The sequence below is a fragment of the Montipora foliosa genome, chromosome 4 (assembly GCF_036669935.1).
Source record: "Montipora foliosa isolate CH-2021 chromosome 4, ASM3666993v2, whole genome shotgun sequence".
Taxonomy (NCBI): Eukaryota; Metazoa; Cnidaria; class Anthozoa; order Scleractinia; family Acroporidae; genus Montipora; species Montipora foliosa.
The window spans coordinates 25356203-25373702 of NC_090872.1; the positions used below are offsets into that span (position 1 = coordinate 25356203).

At 39.0% G+C, this 17500-nt stretch overlaps 2 protein-coding genes and 1 long non-coding RNA gene across 6 annotated transcripts in view; 2 read left to right on the forward strand and 1 right to left on the reverse strand.

The window, feature by feature from the left end:
* Positions 1 to 2727: 2727 nt before the first annotated feature.
* Positions 2728 to 5747, forward strand: LOC137999125 (melanopsin-like). The gene is made up of 2 exons (XM_068844967.1): positions 2728 to 3915; positions 3993 to 5747. The coding sequence occupies exons 1-2, from the start codon at positions 3085 to 3087 to the stop codon at positions 4071 to 4073; spliced, it is 912 nt and encodes a 303-aa protein (XP_068701068.1). The 5' UTR covers positions 2728 to 3084; the 3' UTR covers positions 4074 to 5747.
* A 6692-nt stretch (positions 5748 to 12439) lies between these two features.
* Positions 12440 to 13493, reverse strand: LOC138000402 (uncharacterized). Of its 2 annotated transcripts, none has more exons than XR_011123122.1 (3): positions 13334 to 13493; positions 12773 to 13111; positions 12440 to 12576 (listed from the first exon to the last, which is right to left on the reverse strand). It is a non-coding gene; the product is annotated as an uncharacterized lncRNA (long non-coding RNA). The 2 variants fall into 2 exon arrangements; XR_011123121.1 differs by having other exon boundaries at positions 12773 to 13139.
* The window catches only part of LOC138000400 (RYamide receptor-like), a 6673-nt gene continuing 2261 nt past the window's right edge, over positions 13089 to 17500 (forward strand). Inside the window, exon 1 of one of the 3 annotated variants that reach the window (XM_068846783.1) lies at positions 13089 to 13162. The gene's annotated coding sequence lies outside the window, so the exon portion shown is untranslated. Of the gene's footprint in view, positions 13163 to 13683; positions 13806 to 16592; positions 16704 to 17500 lie in introns of those variants that run through there. The other 2 variants (XM_068846782.1, XM_068846784.1) reach the window with 2 other exon arrangements.

Here is a 17500-nt window from a genome sequence, read left to right on the forward strand (position 1 = left end):
CTGGGCTGACATATTGATAATTTTCAAGCTCCCTCACAACTATTTTTTTCATTACAAGTTTAAGCGTGCCCTCTGAGCAGCTTTGTAATACTAAAATTTCCTAAAGTTAATCCGTACGGATCCGGCGGGGTTAGTATCTGGATGGGTGACCATATCCCTAGGGTCATAAAACAGAAGCATTGGACCGAAAATACTAGCTATTAACGCTAACAAATGCGAACTCAGCAAGGTACAGATTTTGTTAGCTTGCTTTATGCAAAAACAAATATTGATGCAAAAGTAAATTGATACACAGTTTTTAAAAAGAGCAGAAGGAAGTTTCCAGGACGGTCGCTCGAGAATAACATATTTATGACATGACAACAACATTAATTTTGAACCGTGAATATAGAATATAAAAAGTTACGATCAGCGACAAACATTTTGGGAGATTTTTTCTACGTTCAATTTTATTATTGTACTTTTGGTTGCACAAATAAATCGCAAAATCGAAAGTGACATCGCCGGAATTCAGCGCGGGCGCCGTGATTAAGTTACCGCGGCATGTTTACTCGCCAAACAGTGAAGGATCTGTGTCAAATGATGGCAAGATACCGGGTTTTCGTAAGTTTATTTTTCTGTCAAGTGTTATAAAGTTTGACAATAAATGAGCGAATTCAAAACAAAGATCACAATCGCCCAAACTCTGAGTGAGGTTGACCATTGTTTCAACAAAGTCAAAAATTTACTCTCCAAGACGAGGTTATTTATCACCAAGGTAATTCCATCATTTTGGAAATAGCAGCTATTTTATTATTCACCGGCGTCACAAATTTTTCCTGATTTTGGGGCTCATTTTGTTGAAACTCAAGCACGCTTCCAACAGACCTGTTTATTTTCGTGAAACCTTTCGTGCTTACAGGCAATACTAAAACTATCCTCCCGTATCATGTTTCAACCTTAAGCTCGAAAATTCAATACACAACATGATATTATAATTCACAAAGGCAGAAAATATCACAGAATCCAATTCCAGCGAAACATTTTATTGAAACAAACAACATAAGATGCACTTAAACGCCATTCGCGTTGCAATGACTTTCGACGCCATTGCTGGTTAACGAGAATAACAAGCTCACGAGGCAGAATGTATATTTATATTTAATTAAGTTACCACAACAGAAAAACGCTAAACTCATTTTGAAACGAAAATGCTTTCCTATTGCCATAAAAACTATCCAGTTAAGCTCGCATATTATAAAACATGATGAATTCATAAAGGCCACCTTTTCCAGCGAATAATTTTTTGAAACAAACAACATATTTGCTCTTAGAGGCGAAAACCTCTTCCTATTTCATTGCGTGCGTGAAGACAAGACACTCAATCGTGTCAAATTACCATGTACTTCAGGTTCAAACCCTTTCCTGAAGAACCTTTTCCTTGAATAACAAGAAAATGCTTTACTATTGCCATAAAAACTATTCAGTTAAGCTCGCAGATCATAAAACATGATGAATTCATAAAGGCCACCTTTTCCAGCGTTTGCTATTAGAGGCAAAAACCCCTTCCTATTTCATTACGTGCGTGAAGAGAAAAAACTCAATCGCGTCAAATATGCGCAATATTACAACAAACTAAAATTTCAGGATCAAACCGTTTCCATGAAGAACCTTTTCCTTGAATAATGAAGCACAAAATAGACGACAAGCTTTCTTTCAAATAATTCTTGGCTGTCACATTTCCATTTATTTTTTACCTGAAGACTGTGCAGAGTTGATCACAGATCCACTTAAGGTGTTCGATTCGTTCTCTGTCTTTGTTGAACCCATAAGTTACCTGAGAATTTTCCATGTGGTTTCAGTGTTCTACATAACAGCACACTTGGTAAAATCTTAGAAATGCAGCTCACTTTGATTTCGGCTCGACGGGCGACAGATTGTTGTCGAAGTCCATTCCACCACCTGTCTTGTGTAGTATCCAAATGACTTGCCATTATTGAGCTTCATAAGGGTATATTTTGTTCAAAGATCCACTAAAACGCCATTCGCGTTACATGACTTTCGACGCCATTGCAGGCCAAGTTAATGATTCTCCTGTGTCCACCAGAGAAATATACGCATTTCCACTACCCTCTCGATCCTAAGAAAATACGCGCAGAAGGCTCTATGCACAAAGACACCACTTACCAGGGGAGTGACAGGCAAGACTTTTACCGACACGGAAAAAAAAATAAAACAAATGAAACGCAGACCCCGCGACTGCGTTTGCCATACTGGCAACCCAGTAACAAGTCAAATAACAGTAAAGCTTGGCTTCGACTTCCTGTTTCCTTCTAACTCATATATTGTTGCTCAGAAAATTGAATCAACGCAGCACTTAACGTTTTTTCAGTCGTAATATTAACATTGACAGGGGAAAAAGAGAAAGTGGGAATATTGTAGTTGCTCGGGCTATAAACAGCTGAAAGACTGAAAAGTAACGAGTTTTCAAAACGTTATTACAGTTTTAAGAAGAAAATTGATCGCTTTTATGGGCAAAGCGATATTCTAGGCCAAGAGAGAGAGTGCCAAATTAATTCCCGTTTTCTTGCGTATACAAAAAGCATGATAGCACTTTTTGCTTCTCTTTTTCTTATTCAGTTTCTCGCTTTTCTTTTTGCGTACGTGATCATATCGACACAAAACAAAACAAAAAATTGTATCAACTTTATTTGTGTACTCAAATGACTTAAATCAGCCACAAGCAACTGTCCAAAGTGAAGATATTGACGTAATTTATATTTCAGTCCAGATAAAATAGCCACAAGAAAGTAACTTAAAACTTTTTGGAACTCTCTGAAGGGTTGATTTAAATAAGATGATGAAGTTTTAAACGTAGCGGTAGATATTAAAGTTTGATAAGCTTTTTGCGTAAAATGCCAAAAGGAAAAAGGAAATAATCTATTCTACAGGGTTGTTAAGGAATTAACTTGACGTTTAAATGACTGGCAGGTCAGTAAATATCCATGATGTGGACCATGTTCATAAACAAAAAGGGTTTGCCATCGAGGGCCAGGCTGAAGGTAACTTTGTAAAACACTCGAAATCCAAGGAAGCCTGAGGAAGATGAATAATTCTAGCGTGAAGGAATTGCATAAGTGTTCTCAAATTTCTTCCGCGTTTATCGCCTCTTCGATTTTCTTTCTAAGCATTGCATCGTTTGTGGGTAACATCTTGATAGTAGTCACGTTTCTGAAGACCTCAAGCCTCAGAACAAGTACCAACTACCTCATAGTCAACATGGCGATCTCCGATCTGATATCTTCTGCAACCAACTGGCCACTCGCGGCAACTGAGGGTTTACTTTCAAGAACGCTAGTGATTGATGGATCCACAGCTACCTTCGTATGTAAAATCGGACATTTCTCCAGAGCTATATCGCAAGCTGTCTCTGTTGAAAGTTTACTGTTGATCGTTGTGGACAGATATATTGCGATAGTCCTACCCTTTCAGTCGATATTGATTACGAGACGATCACGATTTATCCTCGTGTCTTTAACTTGGATTTTCCCTCAATTTCCCTCCTTTCCGTTCTTTATCGCCAGCGAAGTCATTAAGGTTGATCACCAGACTTTTTGTAGGACCTTCGTTGCATGGAACGAAATTGAAAAATCTGTATTCTATGCTGCAGGTTTTTTGATATTATATGTCATACCTTTTACAATGATGATTGTGCTCTATTTGAGAATAATGAAGAGTCTACGGCAGGCGAGAACAGGGTTTAATGGGGAACAGAGAGAGAATCAGAGAACGAGGAATCATCAACAAAATCGTGTTGTGATGAGAGTTTTCGCTTTGATAGTTAGTTGCTTTGTGATCTGCTGGACACCTCTCTGTGTGTATATCGTACTCCACAAAACCTTTCCAACGTCATTGTTCCCGAAGAACAGCTGCAAGGTATTTGTGGTATTGTTTTTCTACCTGTTTCCATCTCTAAGCGCTGTTGCTAACCCTGTGATTCTATTTGTAACTAGCTCGAGATTTTCAAGGGCACTGAAGCAAATGTTTCATTGTTTCACCTGAAATTCTTCGTCCTGGTGCAAAGGTCGACGTGACAGTGGAAAACGAAGTATGAGAATCCAAGTATATTAAATTAATGTGACACCAATTCCCGTGCTTCAGCATGTACCTTTTAAATTACTTACAATAATCAACATTTATAAAGAGAAGAGATGTTTAAAAACTGATTCATTTTTCATGGCTTCAATTAAAGCTGGCAAAGAAGAGATCTCAAGAGGGCAATGGAACCTGCTAATGAACAAAGTACAGAACTGAAGGTATCGACAAAAAATGGTCGATGACCACAGGAGTAAATACAATCCTTTTAATTTTTTTTTTCTCGGATGATATTATTCATGCTGAAACCTATCAATGTTTGTTTAAAAATCTCTAATGTAGGCGAATCCAGAATAAAACGAGAAACACTTGGTTACCCGTTGTTAGGCAAATACATTAAATTTAAGTGCGCCTCCATGTCACTGATATCCTTTTTTAATGCACTGGACAAAAGGTTTAATAAACAACTGAGGAATCATTCAGTAGTTTCACGCTATCATTGGAAAAACCTATTTTCTGTCAACTTATATATTTGCGGTCATACTAGATAAAGCCAGATGATTCCTTTTAATTATAAGTCGCAATTAATTGCACATCGTAGGATCTGTTCGTTTCGCTTCTATTTTCTTGACTTTGATGGAAATTTAAGTGCGCCTCCATGTCACTGATATCCTTTTTTAATGCACTGGACAAAAGGTTTAATAAACAACTGAGGAATCATTCAGTAGTTTCACGCTATCATTGGAAAAACCTATTTTCTGTCAACTTATATATTTGCGGTCATACTAGATAAAGCCAGATGATTCCTTTTAATTATAAGTCGCAATTAATTGCACATCGTAGGATCTGTTCGTTTCGCTTCTATTTTCTTGACTTTGATGGAAAGGAAAAAGACGGATAACTTAATAAATAAAATCTTCAAATATAGTTTGTTCTGAGCGTTTCTTTTTTATGTTTATCGGAAAATGCATAAAACACGGCAGTGCTTTTAACAAATGACCCTGAGTTTCCTGATTAAAATATCTCACAGATCAAACAAACGCCTTGGCAGCATTCATCAGTGTCATGACATACAGCTGTTGGCATATATCTATGAAGTTGACCTTGAAAGTGTTTTTGAGCGTTTTTGGGTGACCTACCATTAGGCCAGCCACTTCAGTAGTGTTTGTTTCGGGACGCCACATGCAATTGCAGAATCAATTGGGGACCGATCCCCATTTTTATATTTCACTTTTAATACTTTGGTAATGTATAATATTGGTCACTCACCACGTGACATATGCGATTGTCCTTCTGTCCGAAATAACAGAATCATTGGAACTTTTTAATAAATGGACGCTATTCAGTGAACATATCAGAAAGGTAACTTCTTTTAGTTTTAGGTCTCCCGGCCTGCGCGATCTGTCAAAACATTGGGTGTTAATTCTTAACTTTGCAAGAAATATTCATCAAGAATGTTAAGTCAGAGTAGCATAAAATCATTTCAGAAAATACATTTCTTCAAGGTATCATATCTTGGCTCAGTTTATATTCATACCTCCAGAAAGTCTCAATTACAATTGAATTTGGTAGAAAATATTATTTAATAACAACTTTTCAATGAAGCGACAAAAGATGAACCCTTTTGGTTAAATAAGGAAGTCTGCAAGCGAGCGCCTTTTACAAAGTCCACGACGACGTAACAACACAAAAAATACGTACAATAGACCTTTTTGCAGATACGGCGGCCCTTTTGACTTCTATTGTTTCGAAAGACATTATGGGATGCTCAGGGGGCAAATTAATATGTATTTGGCCCCTGGGCATCCCATAATTGCTGTTTGAAACAATAGAAATCAAAATGGCCGCCGTATCTGCAAAAAGGTCTATTCCTTCGCATGCTGCACACGTGTGTTTTACATTTCAGTACATTTCTTTGCCGCCCTGTACTCTGCAAAACAACAGGGTGGAAAAATTTCAATTAAAGCCAAGACAGAATAAACTCGAAGCATGCAGCAGGGTCATTTTGCACGACCAGTGCAAACGAGGGAACATTTAGGTCACGTCCACGCGTATCGGGAAATTTCTGCATCCGCAATTTTTTTTTTCCAAATAGGGCTTGCGCCCACACGTATCCAACGAATCCGGACATTTTTTCGAATACGGTATCCAGAGTGGTTATTTTTAAATAAGACTTGCGGCAGTGAGGAGCAGTGGTTAAGGCGCTTGTCTTGAGATCCGGTACTCGATCCCGGCTTCAAGATCTGTTCTGACCAGTGGTTGAATTTGTTCCTGGTAGTCCCTGGTTTAACTTCTCAGCTGCGCTTGTAAAGAGCCAACTAGTTTGCCTCTGGCCAGTTGGGATTCTCAACAATTGTTGTTGTTGTTGTTGTCCTGTTCTGTCGTTTCGTTGATTGTGTTTTATTGGCCCTGAAAATCTCCGATGGGGAATAGCCAATTAGTATGTATTGTATTGTCTTCACCGCAAATTTTCGAATTCGTTGACGTAACATTATCGGATACAGTCTTTCCTGGGTAGGATAAATCAACATGGCGTATCGACCTTGGACCTTGAAAGACTCTCACGTGCGACTCGTGAACAATACAGACAAAATGGTGTCAACATACGGATTTGCGCTTGACCAACAAGCAAAATCTTTGTCATTGGGCACTAGAGCGTATTCGAATACGAGCACTCTCGTGCCAGAGCCACCTGGCCCTCTTAGCCGCCAAAGGCTGAGGCCCCGCAGGCTAAGAGAAACGATGGGATCTGGGAACGAGAATGGGATACGTGTGGACAGTGAAAATGATTCGAAAACGATTGGAATTCCCTACGTGTAGATGCGGATATTTTTTAACCCGAAAAAAAATTGCGGATACAAAGATTTACGGATACGTATAGACGGGGCCTTCAAGTAAAGTTTACTCAATTTGTCCGGTCCGAATCTCCCTAACAAATATTGATCAGGATTAATGCCGTAGAGTATTTTTCGGAATGGAAATTCTGCTCCCGAGGATAAATAATACCCACGACATCGTTGGTATTCGTGGGGGCATAACCTGAGACTAAAACCCCTCGTGTGTGTCGGCCTTTAAGGTTCAAATTGTTGGAAGAAATTGCAAAATATATTTTCGATTCCAAGTTGTAACTCATGTCGTATGAATACCATTGGCATTTTTGGGTGACTGGCACAACGTTGTACAGTTGAAAATTAGAATCACCCTCATCGTTGCTTAGGGAACTAATAATTACAGTTGCGTGCTTAGATAGCTGGCCTTTAAGTGAAAGTGAGGCTGGTGTTGACCTTGTCATAATACAGACGTCTCTCCTTTTCTTAGTGTTAATGATGGTATTGTCGTGCTAATTAGTAAGAATTAACCTAAGAAAAGCAGTGAGTTTTCTATCAAAACAAGGTCAACTTCAGCCTCACTTTCATTCAGAGGCCAGGTAACTAAGCACACAACTGTGAAATGGACTATTGACTGAGAAGTTGTGTACGCAGGCGTGCATCATTCACCCAAAAACATCTTGACCAAAAAAACCAAAAAACCTACAAGGCAACAAATTCTTTGCCTCAGCCTTTAAGAAGCTTGAACTTGATGAGAACAGCGTAGTAAGATTAAACACTGCGGAAGGACGGTCACAGCTTTCAGAACGACATTAATAGAATACAAGTGAAGCAGATAAACAGAGTAGTAACAAACTAAATAATCTATCATAACAATGTAGTAAATTTCCTAGTGTGCGTCTTTTTGGGAAAATCCGAAAACGAATTCTTGATGTAATGTAACCGGCGACGCGGTTACATTTGTAAACGCATCGTTTTCGACAGTACGTAGCTGTTTCACCGATCCGAAACCGGATCGATTTGAAAGCGCTACCAGAAGTGGAACGTTTGAAAACGATAGGACTGATAGGAGTTCACTGTCGTACAAATGGCGAAACCGCATAGGTTTGAATCCGGTTACAATTTTAGTACGAAATTTGCATTGCATTTGTCTGTGTGATGAGTGCCTGAGAACAAGATCGGCATGTCCTAAATACGGTTTCGTGTAGACACGTCCAAACCCATTGATTTTGACGTGGCTAAGAAAGCGGGTAACCATGTCGATGTGAAACGGGGTTCGTCACGTAAACGATGCCCAAGTGATCTCCTTCACTACATGCCTTTTAATCTTTTAGGATATTTTTGAATCGGCAACTTCCGTTTTTCTCAGAGGATTCGACGTTTTTCTCTTCCCTACTTAATCCGTTTCACCCGATTTCATCCAGTCGTCTACTTAGAGACAAACTCAAAATCAATAATCTAAATAAACTCAGTTTTTGTCACTAAACAACGCTTATGCTCATGTAGTGCATGAAATGAAAAATAGGAGATCATAGCAGTTAGTTAGCCACTCGGTTTAAGCAGCTCCAAGTAAACCTGAAAAAGAGCAGGCTTGGACGAGATGCAAATATAGGACTCTTTTTGATTGACGTCCCGATCTAGCGCCCGAAGCATTGTGGGATTAACATGCGGACAAAGACAAAGAGAAGACATTTTAGAGATGTTTGGCTACATTTCAATCCCATAATGCTTTGCAATAATCTATTTTATCAACTACAGAAATGCTATTACTCTACCAACTGAGTTATCAAACCAACTTGGAGATGGTTACTTGTAAGTAGAAGCACTTGCTCTACCAAGTGAGTCATCAAGTCAGTTGAGCGCTGGTCAATTTACACTTTATATATTCTAAATTTCTTCATATAGTGCCTCGTGAATTGTTTAATCAATGCAAAGTGGAGTACGCGAGATTGTTCTGGGTCTGAGGAAAACACCTCTTCCCACATGAACCAAAAGAAACGTACCTTGCGAGCACTGAGTTGGTTTCGCATACGCCTCCCGAGAGGGAAACCACTTCGAGCAACCGTTAGTTTCTGGGCTGGTCTTTCATATACCGGATCCGAAATAATTAATGTCCACAAAACAAAACAACAAAGCGAACATAACAATACCTAATTAGCATGAGCTAATCGGAATAACAATGTTTCTTTTGTCCTCCGCTAACTAAAAGTTGTCCGGTATACGAATGTCTACCCAGTTTCCTAGGGGCTGTTTACATGGAGGTAGGAAGATCCTAGAAGGCGGATCATCCTAGGCCATATGTTTTCTGTATTCAGTTTACATGCAAGAGGTCGTACTTGGCCCTAGTGCTAGGATCTTCCAGCTGTGAGGTAGGAAGATCCTAGCACCATGTAAACTGCCTTCGCTCGGAAGTTCCTGGTACTGGGTGTTCACGGTATTCAGCTGCCAAAGGTCGACAATTTCGTCTGGCGTTGCCACAAGACGATTCTATTGATTCTGATGACCGCCGACAATATTCAGGACCAGTTTTGTTTCAAAGATACACCGCCGCCAAACGAGAGACACAGTGGAAAGTAACGAGCAATCGATCGATAGCAATGTCGAAAACGCTGCGAGTCAAATATATCCGAATGAATTGAGAGATTGCCAGGAGGAAGATGAAAAGGAAGTTATTAAAGCTAGTAAGGAGAGTGCATGTTTGTTGTTCTCGCCCGCCATTTTGCTTTCATTCTCCACTTCCACCTAGACAGAAATTTCTGCATGTAAACCAAACGAAAAGTTGTTTCGCCTTCTAGGATCTTCCTACCTCCATGTAAACAGCCCCTTAGAGTGAACTGCCGTGCAGCGCCAAGGAAGAATAAATTAAATTTGAACCTGTAAAACGACTTAGCTGCGTAACTGCTGCGTTTGGGAGGGCCTGCTGCATATTTCCCGGGAAATAAGACGAAGTCGGATATCAAATGCATCGAGTAGAGTGTGATATACTTCCCACATGCTCGATAGAAAATCAAATGGTTCGCAGTGGTTTCTCTTTCGGGAACCGTTGGAGAAGGGTAAAAGAAACCAGGACTCTGATCTGGGAACGAAAATCAGATGGGAAATGCCAAATGGTGTAATTGTGATCCATGCACAATTGTAAGAATCAACAAGAACGACAGTTGGATTTATACAACATATGTGACAGCCAGCAAAGTGTATGTTCAAACATGAACTAAGCGCTGTTGTCTCTCTTAAATATTCATTGAAGAGTGTCGTTGAAACGTAATTGATCCGGTAAGGAATGCCACACTTTGGCACCAGTAAAAGATGTAGATTTTACGCCAAAATTCTGTTTTACAAAAAGTAGAGTAACTTGGGTGATTTGGAGGTCCTTTTTTCCGGGACAAACTTTGACGACAGGTGATTTAACTGAATGAGACATCTGAGCAACAACATAGTTTATTGATAACAAATGTCAGCTGATTATTTAAAGAATAAAATAACAATTATTAGCCGCTCAGAGACACAAAATGGTACTTATATTTTTAATTTCAATGAGACTGACAAAAAGCATCGCTACCTCCGAAAGATATCTCTGCAACATTGGAAGGCGAAATGAGAACAAATGGAAGAAGCTTTAATTTTACGAAATCAATATTTGTCTTCTTTCTATTCCTTTACCATCTGTCACGAATTCATCGGTTTTACAGAATTAAAGGATTTGTCATTGTGCTAAAAAAGGGAAACACGAAGTAGCAAAAAGCTAAACTGTTATTTTACATTTGTTTCTAAGAAGAAAATTCTGGAGTGGAACCCTAAAAACGAAATACGAACTAAAAAGTAAAAAGCAAATTGCAAGCACTAGAACAATCGAAATAAAAGTTTTCATAATGTGTTTGTTTTGATCGTTTCTCTCGCTTTCGAAATTGCTAGCTTTATTTAGGTACTCTGGTTTCATTCTTCTGCGTAAAACACATGAAACGAAAATAAATCGCGATTATCGTTACAACTGGTGCAACATGAAAAATGACGATACTTATCAAGTCGTAGATTAACACACCAAATCCTACCCAAGTGAATATGCAAGAAGTTACATGACCTACTTTTTCAAATCTTGAAAACAGAATATGTAGGCCTGATGGGCCTTCTAGACTCGTAGCGAACTTTACCTTTACCTTAAAGCATCATATTGTGTCCGACCCTTTGGAATAATGACATCTGACACCTGTAAAATTCGGTTTTACAAAAGGTAGAGTAACTTGGGTGGTTTGGAGGTCCTTTTTTCCGGGACAAACTTCGACGACAGGTGATTTAACTAAATGAGAGATCTGAGCAACAACATAGTTTATTGCATAACAAATGTCAGCTGATTATTTAAAGAATAAAATAACAATTATTAGCCGCTCAGCGACACAAAATGGTACTTATATTTTTAATTTCGATGAGATTCGCAAAAAGCATCGCTACCTCCGAAAGATATCTCTGCAACATTAGAAGGCGAAATGAGAACAAATGGACGAAGCTTTAATTTTACGAAATCAATATTTGTCTTCTTTCTATTCCTTTACCATCTGTCACGACTTCATCGGTTTTACGTTTCAGTGAAGTTTCTGCGACGACTCCATCAAATCTTTTACCTTGCCGGGGCACCGTACCAAACATAACATTTAAAAAAATGAACATTTTCGGCTACCTTTAGTATAAGATAATTCATAAGAACGATCTCTGACAGAAAACCTTTTGATTCTGCAACCGACAGAGATGGGCCTAACCCTAACCCTAACCCTAGCTGATTGTAAACAAAATTAAAAGATTTGTCATTGTGCTAAAAAAGGGAAACACGAAGTAGCAAAAAGCTAAAGTTATTTTACATTTATTTCTAAGAGGAAAATTCTGGAGTGGTACCTTAAAAACGAAATACGAAATAAAAAGTAAAAAGCAAATTGCAAGCACTAGAACAATCGAAATAAAAGTTTTCATAATGTGTTTGTTTTGTTCGTTTCTCTTGTTTTCGAAATTGCTAGATTTATTTAGGTACTCCGGTTTCATTCTGCTGCGTAAAACACGCATGACACGAAAATAAATCGCGATTATCGTTACAACTGGTGCGACATGAAAAATGACGATACTTATCAAGTCGTAGATTAACACACCAAATCCTACCCAAGTGAATATGCAAGAAGTTACATGACCTACATTTTCAATATCAGGAACATAATATGCTAATGATAACACCCATATTGCAGCCACCAAAACTACTCTTAATTTTGAAGTCAGCATACTTGCTTTCAAAGGAAATACAACAGCCGCGGCTATGAATCTACTGATACAAATTGCCACTAAGCTTAGAATGGAGACCAAGTGTGAGACCATTCGGCTATAAACTCCAATTTGACACACGTTGGTTCCCAGAGGACCTTGTATGACACTTACAAGGGCCAGCTGGTTACACTGCATATCAAATCGTAGACCGCCATATTGACGTAATAATAGTAAGTGCTTGTTCTGAGTTTCGGGGTTTTGTACACTGCTGTTATCACTAGAGTATTGCCAATAAACGCCGCAATGCTTATGATGCCCATAGTTGTGGTGACAAACGCTGAAAAATAGATGGAGGTCACGCGCTCACGATCAATATGTTAGATGAATTGTTCATGATGTGATATCGAGGATTCTTGCAACAACTTTGGGTTTGCTGGGGAAAAAACGAGATCCTTCCTAACTAAAACTCAATTATGAGTAAAACAGCAAACAAAGGTTATTATAACGACAGGCATAGTGATAACTTTAGTAGTTTTGGTACACCGGTTGGTAAAAAAAAGGACATTAAAGAAAAGAAAATTAATGGTGCCTCGAAAAAGTGAAGTGAAACATGAAACGAAAAAGAGTACCTGTCTTTTGACATCTTCAGAAGGTAATTCTTTTCCCATCTTTCCAAATTGCCCAAGTAGCCCTAAACCTAGGTAACGACAACTTTATATATCAAAAAAGAGCCACTATGTCAGGACATTTTACAGCCAAAAAAGATGTAAACAACATTTCCGCCATCCGGATCTGAAAATCCCTCTTTCACCTCGGCCTTTTATCAGATCTGCAAATTAGTTTCTTATTATGCTTATAGCTGTGGTAACTAGGGCTGAACTGAACCAAGATGCAGATTAGGTTCTCACAAACGTGAGGAGAGTTCTTCAGTGTGGTATCCTTTCAAAAACATCTTAGTGCTGGGTGTCCTAGAGAAAACGTGGATAATTGCTGCAACTAAAACACCACAGATATTGCAAGTAATAGGTTGTTTATATTTTGTTTACTGTTACTAAATGGGAAAAAAACAGAAATTTAATTTCGATCGTGCGTCGAATGACAGTGGAGCATGAAACATGTGCTTCAATATTGAATTGCATTATGTTTACCTATAAGTTAAAATCTTCAAGAAAAGCTTTTTTTTAACTTACCACATGTAAATAGTTAGACAAGTGGCGCCATGCAACTGAAATAACAATCTCCTCAAAGAAATTCTCTTCTCCGGCGTTATTTCTTTAGTTTAAAAACGAGCCAGAAAGAAATACATGAGCTTGAGTCTTTTTAAACTTAAACTCTAATATCACTCATATATATTCGTGGAAAAACGTAGAGTGTCAATCTGACGTTAGTTTTAATTGTCATATTTGCCAAATCCCATGACAGGTTGACATGTCCAATGTACCTTCCAATTTTATTCTAACACAGATAGCTTAGCTTCCTAGGAAACACTTAAAAAACAAACAAACAAAAAGACACTATCACGTTTATCATATATCAATTGGTTAGGTTTCTGTTGTCCACGAATCTTTATCAGTTTTTTTGGGATAATATTCAGAACATTATTTGCACAGTACAAAAGTTGTAGTTGGAGCTCGGGATTCTTCTCCTGAAACATCGATCAAGGTAAATGCCCTTTAAAAATACCTTAGTAACTTCATTCGAAGATTTTTTTCGGCCGTAACAGAGAGAGGAATCTCTTATACCGAGTTTTTGATTTCCGAGTCAACGCGCTGACCGTCTCGATCCATGATGACGCCTGGATATTCGAAAAACTTTATTAATTAATGGCATATCATTCAGCTCTGCAGGCTCGTCCAAAACTTTGCAATTCTTATCTCTTTCCTGAACAACTTTTTTTCTCAAATCAACAATCAGACATCGACTAGTTAACAATTATGAATGAAGGTGGTAGTTTCTAAAGAAACTGTGGTGGGGAAGTAGTATACAAAAAATTTGGTTTTATCAACGGAGTTGATAATGTAAATTGGCCACCGTACAGAGATTCTAAAAGCTGACGTTTCGAGCGTTAGCCCTTCCTCAGAGCGAATCCAAGGGACGAAGGGCTAACGCTTGAAACGTCAGCCTTTAGAATCTCTGCACGGTGGCCAATTTACATTTATCAACTCCGTTGATAAAACCAAATTTTAGTTAACAATGAGACCTGTTACGTAGCCCTTGTGGGCTACGGGTCAATAGCCCATGAGGCGAAGCCGAAAGGGCTATTGACCCATGGCCCTTGAGGGTCTAATTGTTTCAGCATCACCCAACTAGTCGGACAGAAAAGGCAATAATAAAATGAAATGGTGATGAGTCTCTGATTAGTAACATTTCATTTACTAAACCATCGAACGTATTCAGGCTGCACTTCTTAAGAACGGAAAACCGTTTGTCGTTGTCGGTAATGCTTGCCAATAGCAGATGACTGGTTCTTATGTTCATGGTAAAAAGCTAGCAAAGCCAAAACTGTTGATATTTTACAAAGATATGTCTTAAATGAGTCAGTTAACAGTTCTGGTACATACGTTCCAATTTCAGCGCAATATACGAGCATATGTTTCATTCACCTTGGCATTTTATAAAATCTCGCAAACATCGCATAAGAATTACTTTAGAATAGAGTTGCACGGAGCAATTCTGGGGGTAAATATAACTATTGAAAAAAACCAATGGCGTGAAATGCCATGGGCCTAGATTTCAAGATAATGGCTGAAACGTCGTAAAGGAAATGAATATTTTTCACATGTTGATGATATTATCACGATAATGTACATCCTGATGTTCTTTCCTGTCGTTTTATACTGATATGAACGACCTTTTTTTTTCAGCATTAAAAGCAAGGTGACACGCGCTAACACCAACCCGGTGTGGCCAACACATCACGCATGCGCACAACCATTTCACCCGGTCAATTAGCAGCCATGGAGAGCTGTTTCGGCCTTTTGGGCCTCATCAGCATGGCGTAGCTAACATACCAGGCGGGTGTGTTTAGCACCCCTTCCCACACGCTTGCCGTGGGAGAACAGTTCGGCTGTTCCCAACCCAGCTTACCACATGTATGGCATTTGAAGCTGCCAGTTAAAGGGGTGCTACACTCGCCCGCATGCCATGTTAGCTACGCCATGCTGATAAGGCCCCAAAGGCCGAAACAGCCATCTATGGCTGCTAATTGACCGGGTGAAATGGTTGTGCGCGTGCGTGATGTGTTGGCTACACCGGGTTAGTGTTAGCGTGTGTCACCTTGCTTTTATAGTTTTCTTTTATTTTTTTCGATCGCCGAGATGGGATTCTTGAAGGTTTAAAAGTAAAGCAACAATATTTATAACGTCGATAACTCGTAAGAGTAATTAATTCAACTGACAAACCTGAGGTCGACGATGTTAAACGCAATCTTGCTCTGTCAGTGATACGTTTGTAGAAACCGCACTGAAACGGGAGAGGACAAAACGCGGGGCCCTACTCCATGGAGTACCCTATGGAGTACCTAAGTGGACAAATTGAATACTTTATCAACATGGTGAGGCATTTAGATGCACGTACTTTTATTTACTTCGAGCTTTGCAGCTCTCCGATTGTTACAGTTCGACGCAGTTCTCGAATTGGCCGCCATCTTGAAATGTAACGATGAAATGATATATGAAATGGATCATATATGAACTGCGGATATGAAATCAAGGGAATCTATGAACCTCGCAGTTATGAACGCAATTTATGCAATTGCGTAAAGAAGCCTGAAAACGTCAGTGGCTTCATAGCTCAGTTGGTTAGAGCGTCGCACCGGTATCGCGAGTTCACGGGTTCAAACCCCGTTGAAGTCCTGAATTTTTCAGGCTTCTTTACGCAATTGCAAAAATTGCGTTCATAACTGCGAGGATCATAGTTTCACTTGATCTCGAAATTTCGTAGGTATTTTATGTATCCCTTATTGTAGTGTATTTATTTTTTTGTGAATTTAGACAAATATTCATACAAACACTAAACTCCTGTACACCCATATAGACCCGTGTATGCCCATAATATACCCATGTATGCCCTGTAGTATACAGTGTATACCCACACATGCCCATGTAAGTGATGCCCCTGTTTACCCATATATACTTATGGTCACTCATGTATGCCCCTGTATACCCACATATTCATTAAATTTTGTAATCTGATGAAATTACCGTGTACAAATAAAGTTTTCCATTTCATTCCATAGAGGTATATATGGGCATACACAGGCCTGGGTACTCGCTTTTTATGAATATTTGTCTAAAAATACACTATATTAAGGGATACACGAGATACCTACGAAACTTCAAGATGGCGGCCAATTCGTGAACTGCATCGAACTGTAACAAAAGGTATGAACATCTATATTCCTCGTCATGTTGATGAAGTATTCAATTTGACCAATAAATGAATTTTAGGGGTACTCCATTTGGGTACTCCACTGATAGGGTAATCCATGGAGTAGGGCTCCACGTTTTGTCCTCTCCGCACTGAAACCGTTCCATATTTAACTGGATTGATCTGGTGCAGGTAGGTTTGATTTCTTTTCATTGAGGCAATTGATTTTCGCTGTAATTATTAAATCTAGGATGTGATATCTTCATTTACCAACGCACTTTTAAGCATGTGTCATCCTGTCAGTTATAGCTCTGAATTCATCAAAACTCGGTCGGTCCAAGACTGTTCTAAAATTAAGAATTGCCAAACATCAAAGGAAGGTTAAAGGTTAAATGAAAAGAATTTGCCCGCTTTGCCGTTTGCCAATACCGAGATTCTCACTGCTCAGCTTTTCTCAGTTAAAAGTTAATGATTAACTTTTAACTGAGAAAAGCTGCATGAGCTTCAAAACTGATATCTGAGGAATTAAAAGTTAAAATTATTTGAGTTGGGGGTAAACTGTCCAACGATCACCGTCGATAACAGAGCCTAGATTCGTGAGGATTCCCATGTGTTAGGGTGCGAAGACATTTAACTGACACTCTAGCTTTTATAATTTTCTTAACTGATTTAAATTACCTCATTGGCTTCAAATGGCTAAACTACTCAACTAGCTTCAGTACACATCAGCTGTCACTGACTGCTTGAATCCTTCCTTCCTTCCTTCCTTGAAGGTTGTGTCAGCCGATCCTATATCAAATATCACCTGACAAGCGAAACAAACTTGTGCCGTTTCCACATAAGCCTATCTCTCTTCCTGGCCAGAGCCCGTTTACAAAGTCTTTCCATTATTTTTTACACCGGTTTCCACAAGGTCCTTCCGGTATAATACTGCGTCAGAATCACTTGTTAATGAACTTTGATACTTTTGGTCAACAGGTGAGAATTCC